The 23,178-nt window shown below is 38.4% G+C and overlaps 1 protein-coding gene across 3 annotated transcripts in view; it reads right to left on the reverse strand.

Annotated features, from left to right (window-relative positions):
- The window catches only part of Tox (thymocyte selection associated high mobility group box), a 313,402-nt gene that overhangs the window by 28,619 nt on the left and 261,605 nt on the right, over positions 1 to 23,178 (reverse strand). For all 3 annotated transcript variants that reach the window (XM_052718877.1, XM_052718876.1, XM_052718878.1), the window contains one exon: positions 5,641 to 5,871. In XM_052718877.1, coding sequence (XP_052574837.1) covers positions 5,641 to 5,871 — 231 coding nt within the window. The remainder of the gene's footprint in view (positions 1 to 5,640; positions 5,872 to 23,178) is intronic.

Genomic DNA, 23,178 nt, shown 5'->3' on the forward strand with positions numbered 1-23,178 from the left:
AGAAGGCATATGCTACAATATTCAAACGCCTTCCCTGCAAGTGATATCTGCTCATTAGGCTGTGCATCTCGAGGTAAATCCACTCTCTTCTTCCACGACAGGAGTAGCATTTACAAAAATACACTCTCCAGGCACCGTGGGCTGCGGTTTCCCCTGAATACCACAAACCCGAGCAGGCTTTCCACTCCTTTTTTAGCACAACAGCATGTTTATTTAGCTCTTGGCTGCAGCTTTAAAGCCATTTAACGTAACATAAACAAGAACATTTTGTTTGTAATTTGCTAAATGTCTTACAGCCCGACTGTGTCTTCAATTAGGAACTTAAGGTTCATTTAGTAATTTACATCTGGTTCTGATTTAAGGTGGCTTTCCCTGGCTAAAAGGAACTCAAGAACCCTTTCCAACTCTCTGGGCCAACCCGTTCTGTTCAAAGCTGACCAGCCCTTTTATTTTATAGACTTTGAATTGTCTTACATTGTCATCATAAGCTCAGGTCCTATACCATGGTGATCAGCATCAGAGTCACAAAGTCACAGAGCGAGGAGAAATTTAGATGGAGCCTTATAAAAAAGATGTTGAGGGTTGCTGAAATTCCAGGGAGCCACGATTCAAGAGGATGGTATTGTTTACTTATTTTTTCTTCCTCTGCAGGTTCCAGTCAGGGAAAGATAAGTAGCAAAACCCGGCATCACAGCAATACTTGTGTTTTATCCCCTTTCTCCATCTGGTGCCTTTTAAACAACTTGGTATGCTTCTGAAATGGGTTCTCCATTGTCTTGCAAGTCATTAGCATTTAAAACCCCCAGTTGGAATCCCAAGCACAATTTTCTCTGCATTCCAGGTTCAGTATTGTCTTCTCAAGTATTAAAAGGGAGCCATCTCCAAGTGTGTTCAGTGTCTTTTGAGGGAAAGATTCCTGAAGGAGGTCCTGTGTTCCTTGAGAATTGTTGTTATCACTTCTATTAGCTTTCTTTTGATTTCTCCTCCTTGAAAGAGTATTGGTGGAACCAAAGTACCTACAGTTTCTCACTCAGCATGGATTCTAAATACTAAAGACCCGACCTCCGTGCTGACTTTCTACTCCTGCATGGACTCCACACTGAGCAGGCATGCAATGGAAAGACAGTGCTCTATTAGGCATGTTCCTACTAGTCGGCAGAAAATTATTCAATTATAATCTCACTAATGATGTTTTCTCATAAATATTGTAATTTTCTGAGTCCCCAATAAGTCATTGATAACTGTTCATTTCCCCCAGTTTGTGTTTATATTTGTAGTCGCTCACAGTTTTGGGCTATTATGACAACAGGGTTTTCAAGCAAGTAAAGCACATGAAATCCCCACCTCCTACCCAAACTGCCTAGACAATGCAAAACCATCTTGTGGGCTTGTCTAAACTAATTTAGGAGTGTTCCTTTAAAACACAGAGCAGTAGGTAGGCTTCCCAAATCTGAGTATTAAATGAGAGTTAAGTACAGTTACTTTAAGTTTGAAGCAGATACTATAGTGTGTCGGCACAATGAGTCAACATAAAGGGAATGGACAGGTGGTAATGCAGCAGACGTAACATCTGGGGATAACTTTGACATTTTTTGGATCTCCAGAGTGCCTTTTAGGCAGGCATGTTTGCCTCGCTGGCATCTCCTGCAAGCAGTCTGCCATGGTGCAGCAGAGCAGAGGCTGGACCAAAGGATGCCAAATGCTCTGAATGTAGGCATGGGCCAGGGCCCTAGGTGTGTTGTGTGTACTGTTGTAATCCAGCCGTTTGAGAACAATGTGCAGTCTGTGTCTTTACTAAGCAAGAGCATCTCTAGATGGAAAGAATCAGCACTTCTGAATTCCTGCTACATCAACAGGGAACATCAGGCATGGCCACAAACCATCTCGGGGGGACCTAAATTGCTCACAACACCTAATTCAGGTAATTCTCAAACAAGTACTCAAATTTCAAAATACTTGTGTCTTTCAAGAAACATAAGGTAGAAATATTTTCTTAGACAATCTTGGCATAAATCTGTTTTAGTCAGTAGATTTTGATTCTAGGATATGAATCATGTTGTCCAACTATTATATAAGTCTGTTCTTTATTTACTAAATACAGTTTCCTTCCAACACTCCTCCATAAACCTCAGTTACTTCTATAAGCAAGAACCCAGGGGGAGACTCATTTTGAGTTACTTATTAAGTGAGAAGTAAAATGAAAAAGAGAAGGAAAAACATCTTGATGTTATAGGTGTTTGATTAAGAAGTCTTGACTATCACATTGTAACTGTAATCACATCTATTCTGAAACTTAGAGCAGGGGATGGGAGTAATGTCCCCTTTTAAGATGACAGTTGATAATAGCAATTCTAATCTCTCTCTTCTCACTCTCACATGCAGAGCTACTCCCATATGCATATATATATATATAAAAACTCTAATATGCATATATGTAATCTCTCTCTGCACAACACACACACACACACACACACACACACACAATTAATCTTATATAGCTAGGCAAAAAGAATGTTGAAAGATATTTTAATAATCCTCTTTTATATTAAAAGAACAAATCATCACTGTAATAGAATCAGTGGATGAAACTTAGATCTTTACACTTGCTAATTTTTTTTTATCCACCAGAAATAAGAGTGCAGATAGTTATTTTTATATTGGAAATGCAAAGGATAGCTCCTGGGATGTGAAAAGTCTTTCTAACTCTCTCTTGAAAACTCCGGGTTTGAACCTAGGGAAGTCTTAGGACAACTGGGACTACAAAGACAGGTAGGAAAGGAAACTAAATGTTATCCTGAGTAAGGGACATTTTTGAAAGAGCAGAAGACAAGGCAGAACAAAGGGGAACCATGCATTCCTTCTGATGAATGAGAGTTGCTGTGCACAGTCCCTGGGGAGAAGGCACTTTCTGGAACTTCCTGCAGGAAATTTAATCTCAGAGTGGAAGAGGACAAGGGTTGATGCTCAGGATTTCCAAGAGTACATGAAGGATTAGCAGAACAGCAGAATAGGTAAGCATGGATGTGACATTGTTCAGAGAATAGGGACAGGGCTGGGCTCTCTCATCCATGTGTGCTTTGACCATCAGTGAGCAATCCCTGCTGACTGGAGGGAAGATATCTGTACAGCTCCACCCTCAACTGGAAACCTCATCTAAGATCTGGGAGTATGGAAGAAAACTGAACTGAGTTAGGGACCATCTAGAAACTGGCTCCAAAAATCCTGAACTGATCATGTGAGGTTTCAATTAGAATTAAACAATACAATGTTACTTGCTCTATTTACAGTCACATGACTACATTCATCAAGTGTACAGGGTTCTCACAGTATGTTCACCACCATTAAAGGCGGCTCTTAGCACCTCTTACTCTACAGGGAAGGTTTTGTTGGCATTACCTCTGCCTGACAATCTTGAAGACATAAGAAAATGTGTAGAAATTTCAGGTTGTGACAGCTGTGGAGCCTCCATGGGACTGGACTAGGTCTTCTGCATAAGTGAGACAGTTGTGTAGTTTGGTCTGCTGACGAGGCCCCCTGGCAGTAGGATCAGGATCTATCCCCAGTGCATGAGATGGCTTTTTTGGAGCCCATTATCTATGGTGAGATACCTTGCACAGCCTTGATGCAGGGAGAGGGGCTTGGACCTGCCTCAACTGAACATACCAGGCTTTGCTGACTCCCCATGGGAGGCCTTACCTTTTCGGAGGAGGGAATTATGGGTGGGTTGTGTGTGTGGGGGAGGCTGGCGGGGAGGAGCAGGAGGAGGGCAGAGAGGGGAATCTGTGGTTGGTATGTAAAATGAATGAACATTTCGAGTTGTGAAGGATAACCGACTTAGCAGTAGTTAGCGGGTGGGGATGGGAGGGTAAGTTCTGTTTCTTGGCATCTACTTTTATCACTGCAGCCGTCACTGCTGCTAAGTTTGTCAGGAAGAGAACTGTAAGTTAAGTGGCAAGTTCTCCTCATAGTAGCCGTGTCCCAGCTACGTAAGCCAGAAAGATCAGCACAAAGTGGAGACCTATTTGTCTTGCTTATTGCCAAATCTATTTTATCTGGACAGTGCTTGGCAAATATATGCTCAAAAATATTTGTTAAATAAGTGAGTGAACTTAACTTTCCTGGCTCTATTTCATAGATTTTGGACAATTCATTATAGACCTGTGAACACTGAGTAGAACAAAGGAGATAATCCAAATGTCTTTTGATAGTATAAATCCTACTTATAGTATATATATATATATATATATATATATATATATATATATATATAGACATAAACTAAGATTCCCATAGAGCCTGTACAGTTTTTTTTGTAAAGTCCCAATCCACTCTCCACTGTGTGTGTGTGTGTGTGTGTGTGTGTGTGTGTGTGTGTGTGTGTGAAGGAGGGAGGGAGGGAGGGAGGGAGAGAGAGAGAGAGAGAGAGAGAGAGAGAGAGAGAGAGAGAGAGAGAGAGAGATGGAGAGAGAGAATGGATCTGTATGAGTATGGTCCTGTGCATGTCAAGGCACATGTGTGGTGGTCACAGGACAATTTCAAGTGCTGGCCATTTCCTTCCAAGTTGTTTGTGGCAGGGTCTTTTTGTTGTTGTCTGCTGTGAATGCCAGCCTAGCTGGTCCCTGAGCTTCCAGGCATTTCCCATTTCTGCTTCCATCTTACTGTAGAAGTACCATCATTTTTGGCTTTATATGAGTCCTGTTCGTTACGAGTTTTGAACTCAGGCCTTTACACTCGAGTAGCAAGTACTTCAAATATACTTCCCTGGACGTGATGAAGAGCCACAAACATTTCAAGAATCAAATGTGACCCTAAAACATGATTAGTGCAGTAATTTTCATTTCACAATAGCTGTATTTATGTTGTCACGCTGATAATTTATTCATTATCATGCTTATTTAAGGTTTGTGGCAATAATTCTCCATTTCGACAATGGCCATCTAGCCTCTAGTTTAGACAGATGATTGATATTGCTTCTTCATGTGGGTAAGCGCCATCTACTTTCTGAAACTTTATGCCTCACCAGCTTCAAGATCTCCTAGGTGACTCATGGCACTGCTGGTATGTCTCACATGTCCTTCCCTAAGCATGGCCCTCAGTCACGCCATGGACATCCATAAGTAAAGACAGGGAAATCAGCCATCTGGTCCCACTTAACACAGCCTGGAAACATGGGGCAAAATATATGTGGTGGGTTGAATAACACATCCGGGTGGTTTAGGGAAGGGTAGAAGCTCTTAAACTTGAGGTCCATTTTGCAAAGAACAAAAAGAGTTTGATGACAATAGGGTGAATCTGAGTGCTGAAGAGAGGCATGGACAATTTTCAAAGGTGAACTTTTAGTCTCTATGCTCACACTGCAACATTAAGATATAATCCTGGCTGGGGTAAGTAGAAGTCCTCCCAAAAGTAGCTACTCGTAACTTTGAAACAAGGAAACTAACATGCTACTTATGAAAGAGTATAAAGGGAGTATAAGATTAGGGGCCCTGTGATAAAGTCTAGTTTAGGTAGGGATACTTTCTAAGTCATACTTATAGATGGCATCTGACCATTTTCCCTGATGCTCACCAAAGCTCTTTTTGAAGCCCCTATGTTCTGCTTGCAATCAAGCTGATTCCATCCATTTCAAACCCTTCTTACCTGTTTCTGTTCTTCTCCAAGGCCATCCCACATTGAAGCTACAATCTTAGAGACTTCACCAAAAGTAGCATTTGGATTTTGGCCCTTGATGGCTGCCTGAGTGTCACGAAAGAACAAAGCATAGGCAGACACAGGCTTCTGGGGTTCATTAGGGTCCTTCTTCTTCTTTTTTTTTGGAGTTTTTGGTTTTTTTCCCATATCAGAGGCAGGCCGCTTCTCTCCACCATTGATCTGAAATAAAAATCAACACAGGTTACAGAGGAACTGAGAAAATTGTTGGCTGAATCATATTTCTATTCTTCCTTGACACAGACACAGAATGCCACCCAGACAACCCCCCCACACAGATATTTCTACAAGAATAGAGGGAATTGCTGGTGTCATTTTATACATAAATCTTCATATTTTGTTCGGGGTAGAACTCAATGGTAGAATGCTTGTCCAGCGTGCTCAAGTTCTTAGATTTGATCCCTAGCACCACAACACAACAAAAAAAATACAAACAAAAAGACAATGTATGCATTTCATGTAGTCTCCACATTCATCCTTTGCTCAGTTTAATTGACCTGGCTCTAACATCTTTGAAGTCTTTTGTAATTTTCACTGGGTATGCCATGCCTAGCTGGAGCGTCCATGGTTTTACCTAACTTTGCTTTCAATCTTCTGTAGAAGTGCTGGGGTTACAAACATGTGATAACACATCTGCCTTTACATGAGTTCTAGGGATTTGAACTCAGGTTCTCACATGTGTCAGCAAGCGTTTTACTACTGTTAAATGCTACTCCTTCTCTCCCTTCATCCTTTCTCTTTCACTGTAGTTGTGACAACAGCAACCTTCTCTTGTAGTGATCTTATTGGGCTTACCTTCTTCTGTGGAGTTCTGACTTAGCTTCCTAATTATGACTTTAAACATTGGGTCAGCATCTCTAACAAAGCTTAATTATTCTTGATTTTAACTTAGGCTGATGGATGTGGTTGGGGGTAGGAATCCAGCAAGGCTTATGGTTTACAGAGTGGACAGGCTCTAGGATCTAGAACTTTCTGCAATGATGGCAAAATTCTTTTTTTTTTTAATTAAGAATAATTTTTTTATTCAAAGATCCCCCTTCCCTCCTCCCACCTCTCCAGCCTCCCTCTTCCAACCCATCTTCCATTCCCTCCTACAAGAAAGTAAGGCCTTCCATGGGGAGCTACATTTAGTAGAGGCAGGTCCAAGCCCCTCCCCCGCCTCAAGGCTGTTTGAGGTGTCCCATCATAGGTAGTGGGCTCAGAAAACCCTGCTCATGCACCAGGGATGAATTCTAAGCCTACTGCCAGGGGGCCCCTTAATCAGATCAAGCTATACAACCATCTCACTTATGCAGAGGGCCTAGTCCAGTCGCATGGAGGCTCCACAGCTGTTGATCTAAATTTCATGAGTTCCTACTAGTTTGGTTTGGTTGTCTCTGTAGATTTCCCCATCATGATCTTGATACCCTTGATCATAGAATCCCTCTTTTCTCTCTTCGACTGGACTTGTGAAGCTTGACCTGGTGTTTGGCTGTGGATCTCTGCATCTGATTCCATCAGTTACTGGAGAAAGACTCTGTGATGACGGTTGGGGTATTCACCAATCTGATCACTGGGGTAAGCCAGTTCAGGCACCCTCTCCACTATTGCTAGTAGTCTAAGCTGGGGTCATCCTTCGGGATTCCTGGTAACTTCTCTAGTACCCGGTTTTTCCTATCCCCATGATGTCTCTCTCTATCATGGTATCTCTTTCATTGCTCTCCCACCCCATCCCTGTTCCAGCTTGACCATTCCGTTCCCTTATGTTCTCATCTCCCATCCCCTACCCTCCATTGCCCACCCCCCTCATCCCCAGTTTACTCAGGGAGATCTCATCTATTTGTCTTTCGCAGGGCGATCCATGCATCCCTCTTTGGGTCTTCCTTGTTAGCTAGCTTCTCTGGAGCTGTGGATTGTGGTTTGGTTATCCTTTGCTTTACATCTAGTATCCACTTATGAGTAAATACCATATTTGTCCTTCTGAACCTGGGTTACCTCACATAGGATGATATTTTCTAGTTCAATCCATTTGCCTGCAAATTTCATGATGTCATTGTTTTCCTCTGCTGAGTAGTATTCCATTGTGTATATGTACCACATTTTCTTAATTGATTCTTCAGCTGGGGGGCATCTAGGTTATTTCCTGGTTCTGGCTATTGTGAACAGTGCTGCTATGAACATAGTTGAGCATATGTCTCTGTGGTATGATTGAGCATTCCTTGGGTATATACCCAAGAGTAGTATCATTGGGTCTTGAGGAAGATTGATTCCCAATTTTCTGAGAGACCGCCACACTGATCTCCAAAGTGGCTGAACCAGTTTGCACTCCCACCAACAGTGGAGGAGTGTTCCCCTTGCACTACATCCTCTCCAACATAAGCTGTCTTCAGTGTTTTTTATCTTAGCCATTCTGACAGGTATAAGATAGTATCTCAGAGTCATTTTGGTTTGCATTTCCCTGATGACTAAGGATGTTGAGCAATTCCTTAAATGTCTTTTGGCCATTTGATATTCTTCTGTTGAGGATTCTCTGTTTAGCTCTGTAGCCCATTATTTTTAGTAGGGTTGTTCATTATTTTGATGTCTAGTTTCTTGAACTCTTTATATATTTTGGAGATCAGCTCTCTGTCAGATGTAGGGCTGGTGAAGATCTTTTCCCATTCTGTAGGCTGTCATTTTGTCTTATTTACTGTGTTGTTTGCCTTACAGAAGCTTCTCAGTTTCAGGAGGTCCCATTTATTAATTGTTGCTCTCAGTGTCTGTGCTACTGGTGTTATATTTAGGAAATGGTCTCCTGTGCCAATGTGTTCAAGACTACTTCCTACTTTCTCTTCTATCAGATTCAGTGCAACTGGTTTTATATTGAGATCTTTGATACACTTGGACTTGAGTTTTGTGCATGGCGATAGATATGAATCTATTTGCAATCTTCTACATGTTGGCATCCAGTTAGATGGCAAAATTCTATAAGCTACACTGTCCTATTTGGCTTTCACAAGCTATATGATGGTAATGAATGCTTAAGTAAATGAGAGGAGTTGTATCCTTTTTCAAATTCAACTAGAGACCAGTACCCAATGACTAATACATTGACGGCTTTACCCACAAAATTTAGATTCCAGAAATTTTTGGAACAATTTAGATCAGCATTTCACTCTGTTTAAAAATAGATTCAATATTTCTCCACTCTTCTGAGATTATTTAAATTGTTATTCTGACACAATCATAAAAGCTATACTGAGTGTGCTTAAGGTACCTACATGTGAATAACATATTTGTTGTTAAGTAAAGATGATGTCATTCAATCCATCTCTGTAAAATAAGGATTCTAGAGAGGATTTCTTTACAGCTCTAAAGTCTTATAACTTGAAAGGAATATATAATGTTGCTGCCTGTGAAGATCCCTGTTCACAAGGGCCTGTCCCACTGACTTGAATCCTGTTACACGATCTCCCAGCAGTGGCCACTCTCACAGCTGTTCTGACCCTTACCTTCTGTGGCTGTTTTGTGCTTTTCCTACTTGTGGATACTGTATGACTTATTCACATAACACAATTGGTGATGCAGGTGTGTAAGATAAACCCCACTGTGCATAGAACACACATTCAGTCAGGAGTCCTACGGATATATCAGAAGACTTAGGCTCACACCTTCCCTCAGTTAACCATCAGCTCTGTTGTCTTTCTTAAAGCAATTTTCCTGAGCTCCAATTTTCTACCATGAGTTAGTTTCAGATCTATTTTTTATAATTACTGTAATGTACATATTTATATATTTTGAAACTTTAAAAGCATATTCAAATAAAGAAATGCAAAAACATCATCTTTGTTTTTAATAATGTAAAATTAGTTTGAAAGATTTGTTTAAGTACCAATAAGAAATATGAAAAAAATCTTAGTGAATTCTTTGGCTTTGTTTTCATTTGAGAAAGATAGAGACCTGAGAATGTTAGTTAAAATGACAATTGATGATTGCCGTACGTGGGACAGCTGATTTTCTACAGGGATTTGGCACCTGAGTGGCTATCCATGGTTCTACTACATGGAGCATACACGCAGCACTTAGTGGACCTAGTGGGTTTCAAAAGAGTACATAAAGTTGGGAGGTGTGGTAGTTTGAATAAGAATGACCCCATAGATTCATACATTTGAATGTTTAGTCACTAGAGAGCATAACTGTTTGAAAGGATTATAAGGTTAGAAGGTGTGGCCTTCTTGGGGGAAGTGTGTCACTGGGGGGGTGGGCTTTGAATTTTCAAAGCCCATTCTAAGCAAAAGTCTCTCTCTGCTGCCTGCAGACCCAGATGTAGAACTCTCAGCTACATCTCCAACAATATGTCTGCCTGCATGCTGCCATGTTTCCTGCCATGATGATAATGATTAACTTCTGAAACTGTGAGTCAGTCCCCAGTTAAGTGCTTTCTTTTATAAGATTTGCCTTTGTCATGGTGTCTCTTCATAGCAATGGAACAGTATTAAGACAGGAAGGAAAGTGAGAGAGGGGACAGGAGAGGAATTAGACAGAGAGACTGAGGGAGTTAATCACTGTACATTAAATGTATGAAATTACTGAACAATAAAAAAAAGTTCTGCTTGAAAAAAATAGAAATTGGCTACTCTGAAATTGTCTACTCCAGGAGATCAAAGGACCCCATAGTGACACTATGTTCTGAACCAAGTTAAGGTATTCTAGATTACATTAGTCTATAATCTGAATGATGATCCTATGAAACTGCCAAGCCTCCTATAATTCTGTCAGAAGAGAAGGTCAAACATGGCTGCCCATGGAGAAGCTTTTAACAATACACCTAGGCATGGGATGCTGATCTCAGTCAAAACATCTCAATTCCATTCGACTACTTGACACATAAATGTACTGAAAGAGAAACAAGCTACTCTTTTCTCTCTGCTAAGACTACACATGCTCATATTTTCTTCTTTTTATAACCAATTCCTCAAGCACTTTTCTGTGCTGGCTGTGCACTGTCTCTTATCATCACTTCTTGGTGCTTCCAACTCTCGTAGCTTATCATAAAGTCACCATTGCCTTCACTGAATAACCCAAGTTCCTCGGGAAGGTGCTTCTCTTGGTCTTAGGACACCAACCCCGAGTTTCTTCTCTTATTTTGCTGGCCTTGGTGGTTTTAGAATCATTTTTTTTGGCTCATCTTTCGCTGTATGGCAATTTTGTGGTAGCATGCTTTACAGGGTTCTGGGCTGTAAACTCTCTCCCCTTATGAATCTTATAAGCACATAGGTTTCTATTACTATCTGTGGTTGGATGATTGTGAGGTCTGGACTCCCCTGATTTGACATGCATATAAGCAACTATTATTTGATGTTGTTATCTGAAAATCTTAAATAATTGTCAAACTCAAGTCAGGCTCCTGTTTTTGCTGAGTTACCTAGATTTCTATCCATAGCATGTAACAGACTTCTAACTATACAACAATGTGCACATGGTTGCCATGCTTTTTTTCCAGCCCCAGTGGAAGTGTTACCAAGGTAGGGTCAGGTCTAGTTTTGCTTACACTAGCACTTATGTGGTTCCTGAAACACACAGTAAATACTTAACAGTTGCTATAGTACTAGTAAATAAAGTAATGCAAACTAACACTTTGACAGGAAGGATGAATTAATGTAAATACAAATGATTTCTGCTACAGGAAATTACTCACAGACTTGCTTCAGCACTTTAGGAGAATAAACAAATATGTAGTAAAAGAAAAAACATGGAAGGTTTTATTTAAAAAGTATTGAAATATTACTAGCAATTTCATTGCACTATAGAATGTATCTTTGTGATTTTATTCTTTATAGTTTTTTATAATGTCTAATTTTATAATTTATAAATATAAAAATTTATATTTTTTGTCATTTACATTCATAACAATACAATCTTTTAAAAAAATAACAAAAGGAGTCAATGAGATTGACAATGAAGAATGTTAAAACTGAGTGTGTGAGCCATCTTTCCTGGAGAAGTGTAGTTACCACTCCTTATCAAAGAAGTCTGTCTTTACAGCAAATGGAGACCAGCACATAAATCCATAACTGCATACAATGCAGAGATCACCAGATCATGGGGAACCCAGGCCCAACAGATGCATTGACCTCACAGCTCCTGCATCTATGGCTCAGGGGACATAGAGGAAGAGGGGGCTGAGAGCTTGTAAGAATCACAATACTGGGAAGTCTGCTGTGAGCCAGTCTTTCCTAAAAATAGATGCATAAACAAGACCAGAACAATGGCTATTTCATTGACATGCTTATGTGAAAGGAGAAAAAGTTCTCAGAGTACCACCCCTACACAAAGAACTATAGACAACTAAGGACAGCTTGGAGAAGAAGAATTAGCCTCTCCCAGGATGAGCTCCCTTACTACTTGTCCAATGCAGAGTAGTCATCTCTAAAACTTAGCAGGATATATTGATATATTTGTGCATACACATATGTATGTCATAATGAAAGAAAAGGAGGCTATAAATTTGAGAGTGGAGGGGACATGGGGAAAGCTCTGAAGAAGAGTAGCTGAGAGGGCATGGAGGAAGAAAGAGAGGGGTAAAGTGATGTAATTCTATTTCAATTAAAACCATATTAGCAAAAAATGATATTAAAATGGAATAGTCAACGTAGGTAAGTATTCAACTGTGGATGACTCCTGAGGATATGGCCAGCAGCATGGTCATTCCAACAAGCAATACTGTAGAATACATTTAAAAGTTGCTGAGAGTATATTGTAAACATCCTCATTAACAATAAAAGAAACAGGAAAAAACAAAACCCAATAACAAGAAAACAAAAATCAGTGACCAGGTAAGATAAAGTGGTGGGTGTTAATTATCTTGGCTGTTGTAATTATTTCATAATGTACATATACATCAAATAATTATGCTACATACCTCATATATAATTTTATTTGTAAATCACAGCTTAATAAAGCTAGAAATAAAAGAGGTGATTGTGACATTTAAGGGAATATTTCATCAATGGTGGGAATAATTAGAAATGGAACAAAGCACAGACAAGTATATGATTATTCATAGATAATATTACCTATATAATTTTAAAATTTAATTAAAATAGTAATGATTAGACAAATTGAAATAGTTACAACTGACAATTATGTCACTCTTCCCAGAAGATAATCAAATGTCGAGAGATAAATCTATCATGTAATAAATTTTTTATAAAGGATTTCCCAAAAATTATTTAAATAATTTTCTTCCTCCAACCACAAAAATTCAGGCTCATTTCATTGTAGTTGAAAGTTTTCCTGTGTCCCATCTGGTCTGTAGCTGCTCAGACCCAAGTAAACACACAGAGGCTTATATTAATTAAAACTACTCTGCCATTAGCTCAGGCCTACCACTAACGAGCTCTTACACTTAAACTCAGCCCATTTCTGTTAATCTATATGTTGCCATGTGTTCCATGGCTTTACCTGTGTGCCATTACATGCTGCTCCCTGGATGGCAGGCTGGCATCTCCTGACTCAGTCTTCCTCTTCCCAGAATTCTCCTTGTCTGCTTATCCTGCCTATACTTCCTGCCTGGTTCAAACTTGTAGTCATATTAGGTATGTTTTCAAGGTCAAGCAGAGATATATTTTAGATAGACAGGTCATCTTCAAACACTTCAAAGACCTACAGAATATAGCATTTAAAATGTTTTAAAAACTTAGACTTTTCTGGACAATGAGACATGTCTGCTACTGGCAGCACTAATTACCTCAAGGAGAATGATGGGCATTAAATAAACTCATATTGAGTTTGCTTTCTTTGTGGCAATAGTTAGCCACTGGGCAAAAATGCGCCCTTGTGTTGACTGATTGACAATATGTTGTATAAACTGGACATGCAGAACCCATAGGAAGGTGACCAGTGAACTTTGCAAGGTGAAGTGGCCCTTCAGGTTTCTGCTTTGCAGAAGAAACTGCCAGATATTCTACAGGATACAGAAAAAAGTGACTGAGAGACTATGCCTATGAGCTGAAGATGGATGCCCCAACATTGCAGAGGAACTTTGGATGACTGTCCAGGTAACCAGTTGTCTCTGTCATTCTAGATTTTTGGAAGTTGCTTACAATGTACTTCCTATTTACTTAAGTAATATATATTTATGGGTTTTTTGATGTAGTTGAAGACTAGATAGTTATAATTTTCCTTGGTTATAATAAAATACAATTTCAAAATAAAACTTTAGACTCACAATTATAGGATAGATAGAATATTTTCTTTAATTTTGCCAAACACAAATAGACTAGACATTGTAACTGTAATTCTTGCTTGATAACTGTTCTATTATATACTTTTACTATGTTAGAGTTAAAACCTTCCCTTTTGTTTAGACAGAAAAGTGGAAATGCTGTGGGATAATGCCCTTGTACACTGATTTAATAAAACACTGATTGGCTTGTAGCCCAGCAGGAAGTATAGGCAGAGCCAGCAGAAGATGAGAATTCTGAGAAAAGGAAGGCTGAGTCAGGAGTTTCCAGCCAGACACAGAGGAAGCAAGATGACAAGACAAAACTGAAAAAAGGTAGCAAGCCACATGGCTAAACATAGATAAGAATTAAGGGTTAATTTAAGTGTAAGAGCTAGTCAGTAATAAGCCTGAGCTAATGGCCAAACAGTTATAAATAATATTAAGCCTCTATGTGATTATTTTATAAAAGGCTGTGGGACTGTGAGTGAGAGATTTGTTCTGACCACAGGGACTGGGCAGGACCGGAAAAATCTTCCAACTACATTTCATTTTAAGATTGGTTTTATAATAATTATTCTCTTTGTTTAATATTAATATTCTATCTTTTAGGATGACTGATGTGGTAGTTTGAATGTAATTGGTCTCCATAGTCTCATAGGGAGTGGCACTATTAGTAGGTGTGGTATGATTTTATTGGAGTAGGAAGGGCCTTTGTTGGAGGAAATGTGTCACTGTGGGGGCAGGCTTTGAGATTTCCTATTCTCAGGGCACCACCCAGTTTCTGAGTCTATTTCCTGTTGCCTTCTGATCAAGATGCAGCCAGCACCATGTTTGCCTACACGCCAACATACTCCCGACCATGATGATAATGGACTGAACCTCTAAAACTGTAAACTGCTACTTCAATTAAATGTTTTCCATTATAAGAGTTGGCGTGGTCATGGTATCTCTTCACAGCAATAGAAACTCTCAGTAACACAACTGAATAAGGAGAAGAATCTGTAACAAAAGACACTCAGTGATGTGTAATGAAATACAGACTATAATTCTGAAGCAATGCATAGCACATTCTAGGAAACCCTAAACCATCCATGCAACCAACCTTTCCAGTTAGCTGTCTGCAGGTTTTCCAGACTTTCTTGGCTTGGTTTTTAGGGTTGGGCAAACTTTTTGTCTTAATGTCATTTTGTCTTAATGTGAGAGTTTCATTTAATAGAAGGAAGCATTTCATGATTTCTGATTCTGTATTCTGAGGGTATAGGAGACATAATCTATTTGTCACAGGTATTCCTCTGAATCTTGGGGGACATGTCTGGTATTCCTCAGAATCAGCTATGAAGCTGTGATGTCACCCCATCCTTAAGACCAGGTCCCTCATATCAGTACATTGTCTTTGTTTTTGCTCTGGCTGAAACAAGAGCATACCCATCTTTCAGTCACCAGCATGCTAAGCCTTCCCCTTAGAGACATACTCAACTCACTATTGCTCACAATTATCTTCCATGCATGAGAACTGACAGGCATATGAGAGGAGCAATCTAGAAGATAGCCATTCATTACTCATTACTCAAGATTTACTATCCTTCCTTCAATAATTAATCTCGGTCATCAAAGCTATCTTGGGTTGTAATCTTCCAATTACTTATAAAATTACCTACATGTAACTCAACTATGCTTTGAAATAATGCCACATTTTTCACTATAGATGTACATGAAGGAGAAAAAAGGTATGCATGAAATACCTTCACTTTTATAAAAAGAAAATGCATTTTAGAGAGCATTGCTTATTGTGTTGTCCAGTGTTTTTGTATAAATGATTATTTCATAGACATGATGGCTTTGCTTTTTAGGATATAATAAAATAGAATGAAAATTCACTGTCATGGCTTGATGCCTTCTGTATTCTAGTACTTGGGCAGTGATTGGTAAAGATATTTGCCTCACAAACACAAGACACAGTCCTCTGATGTGTGGTTTGTATTGTCACCATTTTTTCGTACATAAGAAACATGCAGAAATGAGTGACCCTTTTAGAGTCTGCTTAACGAGCTGGGATTTTGTAAGGCTCAGTTTCCAGTGGTAGCTTTGTTTCTCATGTGAAAGGCATGTGGTCACTGTCCATATGCAAAGCTTGCTTGGGAAGGAGCACTGCTTCAATTTGGACCCACTTACAAGCCAGTAATGGATTGTATTTTGAAAAGTACCTGACTCTTTTGACCACAAACTATTTAGAATGAACATAAGGATGATGAATATGGTTGAGGTGAAAAAATATTAGCTAAATGGATTTACAATATGTCCCTGGGTATTGTCTGGATTTTGGTCTCATGCATTTATGGATGGAAGCCTGTAATTTTATACCTTAACTTTCTAAGAAGTTTTGGGTTCTATAGTACCACTGTCTCATAGAAATTTCTAGAACAATAGGTATGTTCTCTGCCATGTCCAAAGTGTAGCCACTATCCACATATAACTGTAGACCACTTGCATAAAGTGGGTACAACTGAGAGTTGAAAGACTTTACATTTAATCTTAACTCATTAAATATAAATCTAAGCAATCATTGATGACTAGTGGCTATTATACTGTGGCACAGAAGTAGGCACTGAACACTTATTCTAGAGTATTTATCAACTTACTAGGGTTCTGTAACTAGAGAGTAAAACTCAATTCCACTGTGTTCCATTTAGATCAAGAGAAACCTTATTATGCACAGAATAACATTACACAGAAGACAGGCGCATTGAAAATAAGACATCTTATGAATCTTTGAACCCTCTTTTCCATTATGTGGCACCTTTCAGGGACTCACCATACATTTCTGCTCTTATATTCTACAGCACTGGGCAAAGGTTTATCATTGCAAAGCAAAACTTTAAAGTACATTTTAAAACTGTATGAAAATGATAACAACTGACAACATGGCTGAACTGAAGCACTAATGCAACCCTGACTACCTACAGAGTTATTTCATATGCAATTAGAGCAATAGTGAATAAATACATTCAAAATACATATATTTTGTACTCATAAATAAATATTACCCAAAAGCTTTCTTCAGTTGCACATGCTTCCTCTAACTTACTTAGAGAAAGATGTATTCATCATAGTTCTACAATATATTTAGGCTTTTGACAACCCACCTCCTGTCATGTATTGCTTCGTTACAATGGTGCATTTAACTTACTTACTACCAGGAAATAATAATCTTTTAATTTAAAAGAAGCATGTGCTCAGAATATTTCTTCAGAACACTTCCTAATCGAGAGTTCAAGACTTTAGCAACATCAGGAAAGAGAGCCAGGGGTAGGGCTTAGTGTTGGAGCATTTGCCTAGTATGCAAAACACCCATGGTTTAATCCTTAGCAACACACACACACACACACACACACACACACACACACACACACACACACACACACACCAAGTAAAGAGAATCATCTATATTGAAGCATCTCTGGAGAAGTCAGAAATGTCTATAAGCATATTTAAAACAAACTGCCATGGTCCCAAAGCCTTTAATGGAGCCAGGAGAGCTCTTCAATGCACACTATCTTGCAGTAATTACTGCAGTTTAAAATAGATTTTAATCAAGCACCATCTGCACAATAGGTGGAACAAATGGCATAGAACTTCACTTATAACTCTTATCATCTAAGGTAAACATTGTAAAATCTTCACCACAGAAATGGGGAACACCACAGCACTTTCGTGATGTCCTGTTTCCAAAAGTGAAAATTCTGCTGCTTATGTCCCTTCTCTTCTCTTTCTCAGCAGTGCCATCATATCCCCTTATGAGAATGAATTCACATAAGCATGGAAAGTGAGCCATCTAGTTACCGCAAAATCAGCAAGCCTGTAGCACTTCTTTCGTTTTACAGTTGGGTTTATTATCATCATTAATAATACCAGCACATTCAATGAATGACTCAACACATCAATTATATGAAAACATGTATAAAGGGCTTTAGTTTTGAAATGGTTCACAACCATGGGGCATTGTAGCGGTACTGGCTTATAAAGGAAATTCATTTTTAAGGATCCTTGATTCTAAAATAAAACAAAAAATAAAACCCTACATATTTTTTTGGATGAGTTTAGCAAAAACACTTGGTAGCCTTATGTGAAATATAAACTTTGGGCTACTGTCCAGCAAAAACTATTCTAAAGCAAGAAAATGGTTGGTTGTAATTACACATACCTACCAGCTTTTTGTGTCAGTCTCTGGGATCTTTGCTAAATCTGCCTGAGTAGAGTAACATGCCTACTTCTTATTCCTCTGTACTGTGGCTCTGCCTTACAAATAACACAAGCTGTTGAGGGAAGGGCCAGAGGAGGCAAATGCCAGGTGGCTAAGGCCAAGCCTCGTGTTATTTTTATTCCATGAATTATCAAATGTGCTCAGTCATCTAGAATATGTCTAAGAACATATGCTCTTTGAAAATACTACATCCTAGCATAATTTGAATTGATTTCAGAAACAATCATTTGACAGGCTGAATTTTAACATCTTCCCCCTTGCTGGTTTATTGTGGACACCATTGATGAATATGTGTGTGTGTGTGTGTGTGTGTGTGTGTGTGTGTGTGTGTGTGTGTGTGATGTGCGTGCACGCACACGCATATACAGATGTGACAGTGGATCTAATGACATCATTTAGCATATGGAAGAGGAGAAGGTCAGAAGATCCTCACTGGGGGTTCCATCGATTGCTCTCTCCTGTACATCCCTCAGCTGTAAGTGGTCTCTGATGATGACAGAGTATATGGAAAGTGGAAGGCTGAATGGTGCAGCTTCATTGAGGTTGTTATACTTGGTGGAATGTGATTTGTGGTAAGGTAGCTATTTGGGGGTCTTCCAGGCTTTTGTAAGTGTAATCAATTCATTTTCTTTAAGGAAACCCAGTTAACTTATTTGTTCATTAAGGTGGACTTTGATGGAATCTTACTTTGATCTGTTAATATCCTATCTGGAGTGAGTTGGTGTTTATTTGCCTCTCTCAATATAAAGAATACATACATATAAAAAATGAAAGAAGAAAATATTTACTAATTTAGTTGGCATGAGCCTAAGAACTTTGGAAATATACATATTACATCATGTGAATTGTTGATAAGTAATTGCACAATAAAAACACATCAATATGGAAAATATTTCACTTTCAAGCCCAAGTTTTAAATATTATAAACCATTTCTTGATAAAGTAATGTGGCATTTTGTTCCAGCACTGTTTAGTTTTATTTACTGTGTACAGAAGACTTTCTAGAATTTTTACTGTGGTCTAGAAGTCTCTTACTTCTAGAACACTGAGAAAAACTACTTTGAAGGCTTGCTTGCTAATGTAGTGACTTACTTTAGTGCACGGATAAAGCATGTGAAGGAGACTCACCAAGTACCTGCTTTTCTGAGTCTACCTGGTATGGCAGAGCACATGCACTGAGGAATCAACAACTTTGTAAGAATGGTTATAAGCAAAAGTTCTAAGTGGAAACAGAGAAGCATGAAGATGATGAAGTCAGCTTTCATTCAAAGGTATTGCTGAACCATCCACAGAAGACAAAGCCCAGGATGTTTATAGCAATGATCTGTTAAAGACACAATGTAAAAGAATGATAATCATTCATCTCAAGGCTGGAGCAAAATAATTCTCTTTGCAGGTGTTCTCTCAAACCCTCAGGGCAACTGTGTTAACTTTATATACTACTCTTGTGATAATCTCTAAACAGAAGCCAGCATTTGCAAGGGGTTTTAGTGTTAGGTGGTCAGGTGGTTGGGAGAGGTCAGAAAGTTTCAAGTTAAGTATAGTTCTATAACATAAAGACCCAAGAGACTCAGCAGAAACAAACTAAAACTCTTTCTGGAGGAATATGTTTTCAAACCATGCCTAAAATAAGTTTTATGAAGTTCTAATGAATAAAAACTCATATTCAAAAGCAGAAACCAAAGTAAGACAAGATTAAAACCAGAAGAAGTAGACCTCTGACTTCATGAGTAAGAATTAGACAAGGGAGGGTGTGGTGGTTGAATGAGAATGGTCCTCAAATACTTGAGTGCTTAGTGTTCAGTTAGTGGAACTGTTTGGGAAGGATGAAGATTACCTTGTTGGAGGAGGTGTGTCACTGGGATCTGTTGGAGGAGATATGTTTGTGTTGATTCCTCTGAGACCACCTTGGTTCAGAGAGCAGAGATTGTGTTTTGGTCGCTCTATGAATCTCTCAGGTTTATTCCCTAATATTTATCTCCAAGTTTTATTTTTTAATAAATGATAAAGGAATCTCATTAGGGTCAGGCTGTCAGTTTTCAAAAGTCCCCACTAATCCTGGTTAGTTCTCTCTCTCTGCCTCCTACTTGCAGATAAGCATGTAGGCTCTCAGCTACTGCTCCAGTACCACACCTGCCTCCTGTCATGCTCCGTGCCATAATGGTCATGGATTTTAAACCTCTGGAGCTGTAAGCCCCAATAAACTCTTCCTTTATCAATTGCCTTAGTCATGGTGTTTTGTCACGGCAATTGGAAAGTAACTAAGACAGAAGGTATGCAACAAATATATGAATAAAAGAGATTAAATATATGATAAAAATTAAATAACTAAAAATATTAAAGAAAATGTTTAGACATGAGAAAAATAAAGCTAAAAATACACTTGAAATTGCAGTCTCAAAAGATCATTTTAATTTCAGATTAAATATAGCTGAAAAAAAAACACTTACCAACTAAGATATAAAAGTAAATAAATTAATCAGATTCATAGTATAGCAGGTAAGGAAGTTGCACAAAGCACGCTAGGGGTGGACTGTGGAAGATGAGAAGTCTAGCACTAATCTTCTCAGAATTACAAAATGAGAAGGGAGCAAGAGGCACTAACCAAAAAAAAGTGGTTGAAATATTCCAGAAATGATGAAGTACAGAGTTAATTAAATTCAAGATAAATGTGAAGAAGCCCACATACATCACCTTGAAGCTGAAGAACACCAAAGGCAAGAGATTTTCAAGCCAATTAGAGAAAGTCAGGTTACTTTTAAAGGAAGATGGAGGCAGTAGATCTCAAAAGCAACAATGGAAGCCAGGGCTCCAAAGAATAACACAACAGGCTCCAAGTGCTGAAAGGCAGTAACTGTCAGTCTAGAGATATACCCAGAAGAAATGCTCTTTAAGGTAGGCATGCTCCAAGAAGACCCATGCCAAAAGAACACTTTAAAGCTAAGACAAAGTAATGCTAGATATAGATGATACATATAAATAAAATTGGAGGAAAAGGAACTACATAAAACAATGTACATGGTATTTTATAAATTTTATTACATTAAGGAATTTTTAAAATTATAATTAAGATGAACCTTAACAAAAATATAAATATATAAATCAGAAGGAAGGTATTTGGACTAACCTAAATAACAATGTAAAGACATCAATTAATTTACACTTTTCATGCACAAAACCTGTGCAAGCCCAAACCAGATCAAATCCCAGTGTAGAAAGAGGAGTTGGGCACACAACCCTACTCTTAGCTGTGGAGCTATTGGTACTTGTTAGCTACCAGGAAAGGGAGAATCAGTTTTCTCTAAGAGTGTAGCTACTGACTGGTAAATCAACCACGATCCCGTGGAAGACCACACAGCCAAGAATATTTTGGGAGTACAATTGGCCTTGAAGGGATTAATATAAAGGACACAAAGTTGGTAGATATGGAAGGGGATTTGACATGGTTTGGAGAAGTGAACATCACCAAAATATGTTACAGAAAACTCACAACTCTCAGAGAACTATTAAAAAAAAAGGAAGAAAAAGAATATCAAGTTTCTAGTCTTAAAATCAGAAATAATTAGATGAGAAAAATTAAAATTTTAAAGAAGACAGAACAAGTAGTATAAAATGTCTATGGGGCAAACAGAAAGTAACACACTGAGAAGGAGCTATAGGCCCACATGTTTGTCTAAGTGTTGTAACTTTTCCATTTCAGAGTAAAAGATCATCAAACTATGCATCATTTATGAGACACATATAAGCATTTCAATGGAAAATGAAAATAAAAGGAAAAAACATATCTACTATGATTCTTAGTGTATAATTAAAGGAACAACTATATCCAAAATACACGTGTAATGCTAGATTCTCTACGTGTCTTGAAGTGTCTGTTAACTTACAGGAACTGGATTACAGACTTGGAGCCACAAGCCTGAGTTTTTATTTCTTTGCCATTTCTCTGCAGGTCTCATTTGTGACTCAAAGCTGTCAATGCCGCTTCAGAGCAATCAAAGCCATGGGTGGTGTTTGTAAGGTAACAATTAATTCTACTGGTATATTTACAATATTTTTGTCCTGTCAAAACAGACTATTCCATTTAATTGTTCAATTAGATAAACGAATCAATATGTAATTGCTTAAAGACAGCATGGTGTGCTAAGAGGGACTCTAAAAGCTGCTTTCTCTGGGGTGGGACTCAATATTCCTGTTTGGTTCACTTGTTAGAAATGATTTCAATGATCTTTTTACTCAATGCTATTTCACATTTAACTAGAGTTGTCATAATACAACATTACACACAAACCCTACACACACATATAAAGGTAAAAAGTACTGTTTAATTCTTCACTGTCATAAAAAAATGCTTAGGCACTTTCAGCAGAGGATTTTTCTAGCAGTTTAAGACATGTAAGTTGAATAAATGACAAAGAAATTCTGAATCGACAGTGAACAACAGCATTCAGAATTGTAATAAGGGGCTGAATTTTCTTGAGATGTATAAAAGAAAAAAAAAGCCATTAAAAAAAAAAAAACAAAACCAGGAATGTTTGTGAGAAATTCATCTCTTTGCCTCATCCCCACACCAAGAGCTTAAGAGTCACTGCTAAGAACCATACAGGCTTTTGAGATGTGGATATTGGGTGACTGGATAGGAAACTCCCTGGTAAAATTTCACACACCAGCTTAAAGGTTTATAATTTACAAATCCATGCATTGGGACGATTACAAGCTGTATTCCTAAGGGGTTAGCAGTGAGTGGTATGATGCAGTTCTAAAAGTCTCAGGCTCCTGTCCACTTGACCACCCAAGTAAGTTGAGGCACATATAGAATGTTACTGTAATAAAAACATATCCTGTATACAATTGACTATTGACTATTAGAAGATGCTACAGATTTTGCATGAATTATTTGAATTGTCAGGAAGGAATTCTGGTAAAGACATAGTCCTGATCCACAAATTGGTCATTACTGTGAGCTAAACATTGATCTCACAGTATAATACAACACATATTTCTGTCTAGGTGATCACCTAGAACC

This window comes from Peromyscus californicus, unplaced genomic scaffold (assembly GCF_007827085.1).
Source record: "Peromyscus californicus insignis strain IS unplaced genomic scaffold, ASM782708v3 Scaffold_5__1_contigs__length_169319896, whole genome shotgun sequence".
NCBI lineage: Eukaryota > Metazoa > Chordata > Mammalia > Rodentia > Cricetidae > Peromyscus > Peromyscus californicus.